The 11287-nt window shown below is 40.2% G+C and overlaps 1 protein-coding gene across 3 annotated transcripts; it reads left to right on the top strand.

Annotated features, from left to right (window-relative positions):
• Nucleotides 1-4337: 4337 nt before the first annotated feature.
• On the top strand, nt 4338-11195 carry LOC108757706 (zinc finger protein 850). Of its 3 annotated transcripts, XM_018502213.1 has the most exons (8): nt 4338-4552; nt 5600-5950; nt 6445-6906; nt 6991-7413; nt 7964-8086; nt 8320-8556; nt 8731-9058; nt 9378-11195. In XM_018502213.1, the coding sequence occupies exons 2-8, from the start codon at nt 5628-5630 to the stop codon at nt 10875-10877; spliced, it is 3396 nt and encodes a 1131-aa protein (XP_018357715.1). In that variant the 5' UTR covers nt 4338-4552; nt 5600-5627; the 3' UTR covers nt 10878-11195. The 3 variants fall into 3 exon arrangements, with proteins under 3 accessions (XP_018357715.1, XP_018357713.1, XP_018357714.1); XM_018502211.1 differs by having other exon boundaries at nt 6445-7413; XM_018502212.1 differs by lacking the exon at nt 4338-4552 and adding an exon at nt 5165-5473 and having other exon boundaries at nt 6445-7413.
• Nucleotides 11196-11287: the final 92 nt, after the last annotated feature.

Raw genomic sequence — 11287 nt, 5'->3', positions numbered from 1 at the left:
AATTATATAAAATTATATAAAAAATTAACATACTTTATATATAATTATATATAAAATATGTCCATATATATACATATATTACATTTTCTCCCGAGATACGAATTGAGAGTATAATTTTAGCATTGTTTCTTTTACAAAAATACAAATTTGAAAAAATGGGGAAGAACTGTCCTTCTACAACATTAGATTATTTATTGTGATAGAATTGGGCTTATAACACTAACTTTATTCTTATATATCTTACAAACAGATAACTGTTTTTTCTTTAACAGCATTCAATTATGCAGTTTGTTAATACTATATTTAACATCATAGTAGAATATTTGACATAATGAAACATTAACATATTCTTATCGTATATTTTATACATAGAACTTATACTACTGGAGAGAGAATGGCCTATCCAAGGCTGCGTTCCAAATTTACTGCCAGCACTAAAAATGCTACAGTTTACGTTACGTGCACTATAGATTTCCAGTACTGGCAGTCAATTTTGGAACACAGCCCAAGCAATGAGTAGAAAGTGAGCAAGATCTTGCTGATCTGAGAGACAGAAGATTACTGTCCTGCTCAATAACTTTTCTTCTTTCTGCGCATGTGCCAAAAGAGGATAGAATAGGACAGAAATACATCTTCTATCTTTCAGTCTTGCCCACAGTTCGACGTCCGTATTCCCCCTCCAGTAGTATAAGCATTATGGGTAAAGTCACCCAAAATATATATATAATGTAGATTGTGGCACATACAGTCGGTCACAGAAAAGTTGCAACACATTTTTTTGATAGTTTCGGAACCCAGGCCGGTATTTATAGTCGATTCTTATTTCAAGACCGTCTTAAGTAATGACTACATTTACACGACTCGATTTACGTCGAAGTTATAACATTGATGTTATGAAATAGGCCAATCACGGCTATTCCTCTGAAGAATGGAATGACTGTGATTGGCAAGTTTCATACATCGATGTATAACTTCGACGTAAATCGAGCCGTGTAAACGTAATCATTGGCTGCGTTCAGCAGACTCAGCAGTTTTGCAACCGTTTTATGAATACCGATTCATAGTCAGATCTTATATTCAAAACCGTTTTAAGTACGGTTTTAAGAAGTCACGAACCAATCAGAGGGCTGTATTAGCATCTCAAGACATTTACTGCGTTCAGCAGACTCAACAGTTTCGCAACCGTTTTGTGATTCTTCGTTGAGATAGAACAATTCTTTTAAATCTAAAAGTATAATCCAATCAGCGCGAGGAATCATAAAACGGTTGCAAAACTGCTGAGTCTGCTGAACGCTGCCAATGATTACGTTTACACGGCTCGATTTACGTCGAAGTTATACATCGATGTATGAAGGCCCGTCTACAATACACGGAGTAAGAAGTAAGAGTAAGAAATTGATCAATCACAGTCGATTATTCTTCTCACATTCGACTGTGATTGGTCAATTTCTTACTCTTACTTACTCTTACTCCATGTATTGTAGACAGGCCTTGAAACTTGGTCGGTACCTAAGATAAAATTTTAAGGCTTAAACATAATAGGCACAGGCAACAGGAGATAACGAGCCGTCCAATCAGAGCTCTGGAATATAATATCGAACTTACACACCAGGGGTTCTATTCTTGAAAAGAAACGTATACGAAAGTCTAGGGTAAAACTATAGTATACGTGACGTATACTGTAGCATTTCCCTAGATTTTCGTATATGTTTCTTTTCAAGAATAGAGCCCCAGAGCTCTAATTGGACGGTTCGTTATTCTCCGTTGCCTGTGCCTATTGCCTGTGCCTATTGTGTTTAAGCCTTTACTCGAAATACTATAGTATGTATGTTACATGTCCTATATATTTTGAACAAAATTTTCCTCAGAAAGGATGTTTTGGAATATAGCTTAAGGGGATGCTGGAGTCTTCTTTTTTACCGATAAAGCAAGCGTTTATGTTTCTTGCGCGGTTCTTCGAATTAGTTGCACAGAATAAAAATTCCTTCTCCACGATTGAAATATCCGTGCTAATGTATCTGCTCCTGGTGTATTTTGTGTCCAAAACTGGAAAAAATAATAAATTACAGATTCCTGTATCCATGTGCTATCAGCTCACCAAACTTCGTGAAAAAATTATATGCACGTTATATGCTCGAAATTATTCGAGAAATTAAGCACATGTAGAATAAATAGACGATTATAGTCGTATCTTTAGAATTAAGTTTTGACGCCTAAATAAAAAGATTAGCTCAAGGAATGAAATTGTGTGTCTAGCACGTGAGAAATCGACGACGTATGACTGTTTAACCATGAAACCGAGCAGTATTTTAGTTGATCTCTTTCTAAGAGATGGCGTTGCAATATGTTAGATAAGGACATATGAATGCGTTGAGTGAGACACAACAATATATAATAAGTATAAGAAATGAATAAAAGATGTCACTATTGTCGAATTTGGAATTGAAAAAAGTCTGTACTATCGATCTTGATTAACTTCGACCGTCACTGCAGCATCCCCTTAAGTCCGGATCTACAATAGGTGTTTTATGCCTTACGCCGTAAGAAACTGACCAATTACCCCGGATCTACAATAGGGTTTTAAGCCTTAAGCCATAAGAAATGGGCGAATCACAGTCGCTTATTCTTCTCGGATTCGACTGTAATTGGTCAGTTTCTTACGGCATAAGGCATAAAACACCTATTGTAGATCCGGACTAAAGGGATCCTAAAACAAAGCTCGAACTCCGACGAAATCGCTAGATGTCGCATCGCGCGCGGCACATCGACATGACTTTTTATACTACCACAGCAATATCTCACGCAGTCTATGGTCGCGTTCAGCAGCTCAACTGTTGTGGAGCGGATCCGTAAGCGCTTGCTGCTATTGGATGATCTAGAAGAATACACCAATAACAGCGAGTGCTCACGGATCTGCTCCACAACAGTTGAGTCTGCTGAACGTGACCTATGATACACGCAGTCACACTTACGTATCATTTTTCGTACAACGAATTCGTCGCGATAAAGCGTCTAAATCTAATTCTAAGAACTCGACGTTGTATATTCGTGCAAATTACGTGTTTGGGAACTATTATTTCGTACGTTCGGGTTGCAAAGCTTTCATATCAAGCAAATGTTGTCATGACTTGACAGCTGAGACGCCATGTTACACTAAGGCTGGGGTCGAGGAGACGCTATTAGCGATATTTGTGTCATTCTATCTTCATCGTCCATTAAATGTGAAACAAGGATAGTTTGACACAAATAGCGTTGATAGCGCGCTCCCCGAACGCAGTCTAAGAAATGGTAAAGAATATATCGATTTCGAAATTTTTTATTATTCTCAGCGTAGACACCACTTCACAAACACGTATTAATGCGTATACTTCAATCCTGGAAAAGGATTTTCGAATCCGTGAAAGAGAAAAAGAGTATTCGTTATACAAAAATTATACGTGTTTAGTCGGTAATACAGACATCTTTAGGATCCCCTTAAGTAAATACTTTTATTATATTTACATCCTGCTGTTCCATATTTAAATCTTTGCGTAAGAACGATGTCGCTATAATGCGGGGTCTACAATAGAAGTCGTAGCAGTCGTAGGATGTTAAGTCGTAGAAAATTGACCAATCATAGTCGATTATTCTTCTCATATTCTACTGTGATTGATTAATTTTCTACGACTTAAGACTCTACGACTGCTACGACTTCTATTGTAGACCCCGCTTAAAAGTTGAATTAATTCAACTTTTCAACAGTATCGCTGGCGACAAGCGACATCATGTAATTGTACCTTAAAGCCAATATTACATGCGTCCATTTTATGTCGTACGACAAATTTTTCAATCCTGTTGATTGGCTATACGACAAAGAGGTTCGAGATCCTGTCTGCCTTCAATTAACACGCTTGAAAAATTCGTCGCATGACAAAAAACGGACGCATGTATTAATATTGGACTAAAAAATAAAATCCTATTTTCTGATTGGTTGCAGAGCGTCTTACGACGCACATCGGATCCAGTGTGAATCCAGCATAACGCACTATTGATATTCAATTGGCAGTGCAACCGAAGGACGTAACAATAGAAAGTTACTAATTAGTAACTTTAGAACCATATCAAGTGCACGAGATAAAGCCAAGTTAGGCCACTAGGCCTTGTGGTGTCTCTATAAGGCACTACATGAGTATTCGCATCCGCCATTTTTAGTCTTTTCCTGTCTTGCTCCTTTCCTCAATCCCTTGCTCTCTCTCCATTCTGCCGCTGAGCTGAGAAGATTGAAGAGAGAATGAAGAGTAGGGAAAGGACTAAAAATAGCGGATGCGAATACCTATGTTTTAATGCTCTAGTCTCTATCGCACCCTCATCCTTCTTATCTACGCACGATTCGTGCTAGCGCTCATAATCGCGTGCGCGCGCATGAGCCGCCATTTTGTCACGTTTTATTTCTACGCGCATCCCCCACCAGGATTGAAAACAAGCGAAGGTCGACGCTGCTCGCCGTGATCGCGGACTCAGCGCATTTTGGTTAGGTTACGAATTGCGTTGTTACGTCTAGGATTTCGATATAGTAAGTAGAACCGTTCCGTAACCGTTGTGTTCGTTTCCACATCCGCGTCTCGCCGGTCACGCTCGATGTGTTATCCGCGCGGCGACGCTGCGCCTCTGCTCGAGCTCCGCGCGCGCGTGTGTTTCACTTCGTCGGAAGAGAAAGAGAGAGAGAGAGAGAAAGTGTGAAAGAAAGAGCGAGTGAGTGAGAGAAAGAGTTTCTTCTTAAAGGCGAAAGGCGGCCTGGCTTGGAAGTTAGATGTTCGCGGCGGGACGGCTTAGTATCCTGTCACCTGGATGCTGTTGATACCGTTGCCGTTACATCGCCGCCACTGCCGCTCGTCGCGCCACTCGACACTCCTCGTCCGGCGTCACGACGCCACCGTCTTTCCTCGTCGACGCCACGTTACCGAGGAACGCGGCACGTCCTGTTTTCATTATAACCTCCAACGCTCGCTATAACCTATATAATTATAACCTCAGGCCCGTGTCAAGACACGACCCGACGCCGATCGACCGAGTTCGGGCCGATCGCGCTGCTGCTGCGGTTCCGCGCGATCATCGTTTGTCTCGCAACAGTGACGAAGACTTGGTCGGCGCAGGGGCAGGGGGAGGGGGGGGTGAAAGAGGGGAACCTCAGTTTGCCGATAATTATTCGCCGTAGTATGTTGCTCGTAATATCACGACGCGTTCCCGTTGTGCTTCGCGGAAGGGATACGCAAACGTTCACGCATCTACGTCGTGAACTTCCTCATGGCGGCTCGCCGCATGATGTAACCTCCGATTCGCAGAGGATCACTCGCGTAGAATCGTAATCTCGAGACAGATCGCCGTAATCATCTTGTGAGTTCTCGTAATGTCGAGCCATTTTGCAATAAAAACGCGCAATTTGCGAATATATTGAACAATAAGTGAATTCTCATCGATCGTGTGGCTGCAACAGGTTTGTGAATCCAGCGTCCCATTCATCTGACTTAAGTTACGAGATCAATCACGCGATTCATATGCAATGACACTCTAGAGCATTGCAAGCAGGCTTACCGTTTTCTTATGTTGCCTGTGATTTCAGTGATGGAGTAATTTAAAGGTCGAACAAAATGGATGTTGCCGGAGATTTGAATCTACAATGGGTAGGAGATGTAGAGCTCCACGAGGAGGTGATATGCGGCCTGGAGGCACAGCTGGTCGCATCAGAGGAGGAGGTGATTGGTGCCTGCGAGGAAGTGGCAGTGGAGGAAACCGTTGAATCGATTCCTGATGTAGTACCTGCCACCGAAACTGAGATACTAATGGTACCTCAATCTAATGATATGGAATCAATCTATATAGTGCCACAGGATCAGGGGCACGACTATCTGAATATACAAGTCACTGAAGAAGTAATAGCCGACAACTGGGACAGATCTGGTCCAGATGATGGGTAAGTTTCAATTCAGATATATGAAAGATGTGTTCTTTAGATCTTAGACTTTTTACTTGTTTTATTTTTTCTTTTTTTTTTTTACAATGATTGTATCCAAAAGCGCGATCGTTCACTGAACGCTCAGTGAGTGGTCGTGCTTCTGGATGCACATATTAAAAAAAAAAAGAAAGAGAAAAGTTACAGAGAATTGTTCAAGAGAGATTTACCTAAAAAGAATAGATCTTTTGTCGCTGCATTGGATCACACTAAAATTTTCTATCTACTTCAAATATATAGATCAAGTTTCTTTTAACTCTACAAGTGTATACTAGTTTAGCCATAAAAAAGAGACTAAAATGATCCACTTCTTTTTAAGTTTTGTTATGCTTAATTTTTTTACTGTTTCAATCTAAATAATATTTTTGTATTTTTGTGCATATCTGTAAATTGAAAAATTATTTCCTTGATTCTTTTGTAGTTTGCCTACTAATAATAAATTATTTTTCTTAAAGAGTGGAGATTCCAGAGGCCAAGGTGACTCATGAAAATCTCCTGGAGTACGATGACATGGAAATACCATTGCCGATTGATCAGGATTCTTATTCTAATGCTCGACCGTATCCATGCGACTACTGTAGTCGCAGGTTTCGAAAGAAGGCAAATTTGATGAACCACATTGTGGCACATCAGACAGATCGGCCGTATGGTTGTAACCTATGTGGATCACGCTATGTGCGCAAGTGTGATTTGAATAATCATCTAAAAGTCCATGCATATGCACCATCATCACAAGATGGTCTCGAGGACGACCTGAATGATGAGGACTCGTTAGTTGCGGAAGAGGATGTGACGACCGGTGGCAACAAAGGCAGGCGCAAAAAGGTGCAATCAAGTGCACCGCGCAAACGGAAGAACAACACCGCCGTTGGTATGCCGAAACGCAATTTCGAGGAAGTCAAGATAGAGATGGGCAAGTATGTGTATGAACCAGACAATGCTTACAAGGACACATTATTATTCTACGAGGAAGAGCTGACCGACGGTTATTCTGCACGCAGCGGCAATTATGCATCTAGCTCGAAGTGGCAAATGGAGGAGATGTCTTCTGCTACGGGCAGGCAACAGCAACAGCAGCAACAACAGCAGCAACAATGGCCTATCACCGATCCAACAAAGCCATATGTCTGTCAGACTTGTGGCATTGGCTTTGCTAGGGAGAAGGCATTAGCATCACATGCTCGCATTCATGGTGGTGACAGCCCGTTCGAATGTACTTCATGTGGTGATATGTTCTGGGATATCAACAGTCTGCGGGAACATGTGCGTATCAAGCATGGTGGTACCATTCCTCAAATATCTGATGCAGAGGAATATGAGAATGATGCCACTTACACAGGCGATAACGAGAGGATCGGCGAGTTTTATTGCAACACCTGTGCAGTACCGTTCCATCGTTTGGATTTACTTAAACGCCATCAGAAGTAAGTATTTTAAATTTGCACATAGTGTATTCTAAAACTTACTTATCTCAATGAATGTAAATGTTTAGGTATAGATTATATTATCCAAATATAATGATAATTTTTGAAAGTAAAATGTTTCAATTCCGAACATGGTAGAATTTTGAATGAAATAAAATTTGAATCCAATTTTTTTAAAATTCAAGTTTGGTTTTCTGTTTGGTATCTCCTTTAATACCTTCTGTATAATATCAGGATTTCAAACTTGAACCTCGCGAAAATTAGATTCAAATCTTATTTAATTCAAAATTGTACCATGTACGAAAAAATATTGTTTTACTCTAATTGAAAATTTATAAATTTCATGAATATGAAATGTTATTTTTGATAATTGAACATATTGGGTGCGTTCCATTTTCACATTCACGCGTAAAAATCAGTCAATCCTTATTTATCAAATATTAAATAAGGACAAATGATGCTTATAAGCATTGTAAGCGCAAAACGGAACGCCTAATCGTGGACGTGGTATTTGAAAATTTGTTTATGTGAAGTTTAATATTGTACGTAGAATTCACTTGAAGCCAGAGATGGTTACAGTAGAGTCCAGTCAGCATCACATGTGCAATGTTTGTGGAGAAGAGTTTGAGGAGGCTCTAGCATTGTTGGCACACGCGGAACTTCATGCTTCAAGGTATCCCCGACTTTTATTAATTTACTATTAATAATCAATATACTGCAGAATCAGTAATATTCAATTTCACAAATATTTTGTCAACATAATTCACTGCTCGAGCTAGAATTGGTAGAAGTATGTAGCAATAATATTGATTGTATATAAAGCGACTTCGTTTCTTTGAATCGAATAAATTTCAAGTGCATTTATAGAGCATATGTATACTTATTTAGTAATTTATTTAAAACAAGATCTCCTAGTCGTCGTTGCCTATTATGTGGAGCAAGATGCCGTGATGAAGCAGAAGTTGCGGAGCATGTGCGACAGAATCACGCTGATGATGCACCACCAAATACATGTACATTGTGTGGAAAGACGTGCAAAGACAAACGCAGTTTATTGAAACATTCGTGGATACATAACGTCGATAAGACCTTTGGTTGTACAAAGTGCACAAAACGCTTCCACAGTAAAGCCCGATTACGAAGGTATAAATGAGATAATATAAAAAAATTTTAGCTTTGCAGATTATGTGTGTTATACGATCAAAAATATATACATTAGAATATATATTTTATCTATCATGATTTTTTTGCTAAAAATACAGCTCTTTTATTCTTTATAGAATTTTTTTATTTCATTGAAAATATATTGTGTTACAGACATATGGTATCACATCGCAACAAAATGGTAGCATGTGACGAATGCGGTGAGGAATTCCCTGACGGACGCGCTCTCGTAAGCCACCGTCATTCACATAACAGGGAATTAGGCGGCCGTTCTTTCCCCTGCCGTGAGTGCGGGAAAACCTTTGGTAGTCGCAGTTCACAGCAGATCCATATACGTATCCACACTGGCGAGAGGCCCTATGGTTGCCGATTCTGTTGGAAGGCTTTCGCAGACGGCGGTACCTTGAGGAAACATGAGCGCATCCATACTGGCGAGAAACCGTATGGATGTGCGATTTGTCCTCGGGCATTTAATCAAAGAGTGAGTTGATTGTTAGAATGTGCGAAAGTACGAATAACGAATGCATTAGTTGAAAGAAAAATAGTAAGGCATATTGTATAAACTATAAATATCTTCTCTTTTATGGAACTTTTCATGTTAATAATTTAAAAAGTAAGTTTAGTTAACCACATTCCAAATCGAAATAAATTGTAATTTAATAGCATATATATATATATATATATATGTAGCTGTTTGGTACAATTTTAAAGCATGAGATAATTAAACTGTGCTCTAAAAATTATACATTTCCGTTTTGATTATCGACTTAAAATGAAATTAAAAACTTTTTCTTCTACAGGTGGTTCTCCGAGAACACGTGCGTGCTCATCATTCTGGTCCGGATCCAAAATGTGTGGGCAGTGCAGAACCATATTTGTGCAAGGTATGTGGCGATTCATTCAGCACTTCTGAAGAGGTAGTGGCACATATAGTGCAGCATTGCGACGATAATACTGCGTTAAAACGCCAGCCACAGACTGGACCGCGCAAGTATAAGAGAAGACGCAAAGCAAAGCCTCTTGAGACGAATACAATGGTACGTAGAAATGAGTTTACGTACGACATGATAGAAGGTAGCGGTAGCGGTGTTACCGGTACTGGTAGTGGTAATATTGGCAGTGGTGGTGGCGGTGGCACTGGCACTGGCGGTTCTGATTCGGAAGACAACACGAAGCGGAAACTTGGCAAGAAAAACAAGCAACATCGATCGAACGTCGAGGAAGGCTATCAGAATGTATTAAAAAGTTTTGAAAGCTCTCTACAGAATATAAACTCTATTGTGAGTAACTCCAAGTTAAATGCATCCAAATCGAAGGTCTCAAAAAAGAAGTTGCGCAAAGAGGAAAAGAAGCAGGAAACTCAAACATCGAATCAGTCAGGCCGGCCGAAGATGATACACACACAGAAGACGCGGGTGCCGGTGGAAGTGGGGAGCGATGGCGCGAAAAAGGGCCAGAAGACAAAGACGATGGTGACTCGGACGCCAAAAGTAATGCCGAATGAGCACAAGTCTGGCATTTTTCCGGGTGGCGAGCGAAATCGGCCACGCACAAAGAACGTCAGTTACCACATTGAGGGTAAATCGCAGCTCATACCGGCAACGTTCTCGACGAAATCAAAGGAGGGTATGTCTACGATGTCAACACAGCAGTTATTGGCGAACATCAAACAGGAGCCAGGTCATGTGCAAAAGGCCGCAGGTGACAGTCACAGGAATAACAATGGTAATATTCTAGCTCTTAGTAAAATTCAGGAGTCATCAAACAAGAGAAAATCAATTACTACCAAGAGGACCAAGAGGCAAAAGCACCCAATAAAGCAGGAATTGAACACGTTGATAGTAACAGTAGAGCAACAGCAGCAACAAGAGCAGCAACAGCAGCAGCAACAACAGCAGCAGCAACAGTTGTTACAATTACGTAATAATAATAACAATAACAATACCATGGAGATCAGTGATGATCAGGTACAACTGATGGAGCACGCAGTGGACGGCAGCAATCTGGAAGTAGCTTTCGAGGCGAGTGTCGTTACTGCTCAAGAAGACGAGGAGGAGAGCATATTGCCACACAGCACCGTGCATGAGCTGGACAACGGGGCAAGAGATAACAATGTTAAGCTCAGTGTCAAAGTGGAGTCTGCGCCACCGAGGATGCTCGCTATACATAGTGTTATTGCGTCGGTAGATGATGTCCCGGAAACGATAATACCGGACAGGGTGGAGTATACGTGCGAGATGTGTGCCGCGGTGTTTTCCAGCCGTGCCGAATTATTGGTGCATGTGCCGATACACATTTGATTTAATAATTTGTCCGAGCCGAAGAACGGCGCGGAGGTTTGTTCTACTTTAGTATATTTGCTTAAACGAATCGCATAATTATTTATCACGGATGAGATTTATTGTTTTACAAGGGTAAGTGACGATTGTTAAAGACCCCTTTTATCACCACCGCTGTCTCATCACTCTTTTCCTTCTTCCTTATTGTATTCTTCGATTCTCTATCAAGCATCGCAAAATTCCATCGACTACATATAAATCCTTTAGCTGCAATTTTCGTGTTTCACATATTAAAGGATTTATTAAACATCTTTTAATTCGATTAATATCATTCGAGAACTATTTTGGGGGGGTGGAAACTTTATATTATACTCTGTAGACTCAAGTTTCATCTCTTAATATATTATATATATATATATATATATATATAT

This window comes from Trachymyrmex cornetzi, unplaced genomic scaffold (genome assembly GCF_001594075.2).
Source record: "Trachymyrmex cornetzi isolate Tcor2-1 unplaced genomic scaffold, Tcor1.1 scaffold147, whole genome shotgun sequence".
Classification (NCBI taxonomy): Eukaryota; Metazoa; Arthropoda; class Insecta; order Hymenoptera; family Formicidae; genus Trachymyrmex; species Trachymyrmex cornetzi.
Note: the sequence above shows the minus strand (reverse complement) of the source record. Positions and strands in the feature narration are given on the sequence as shown.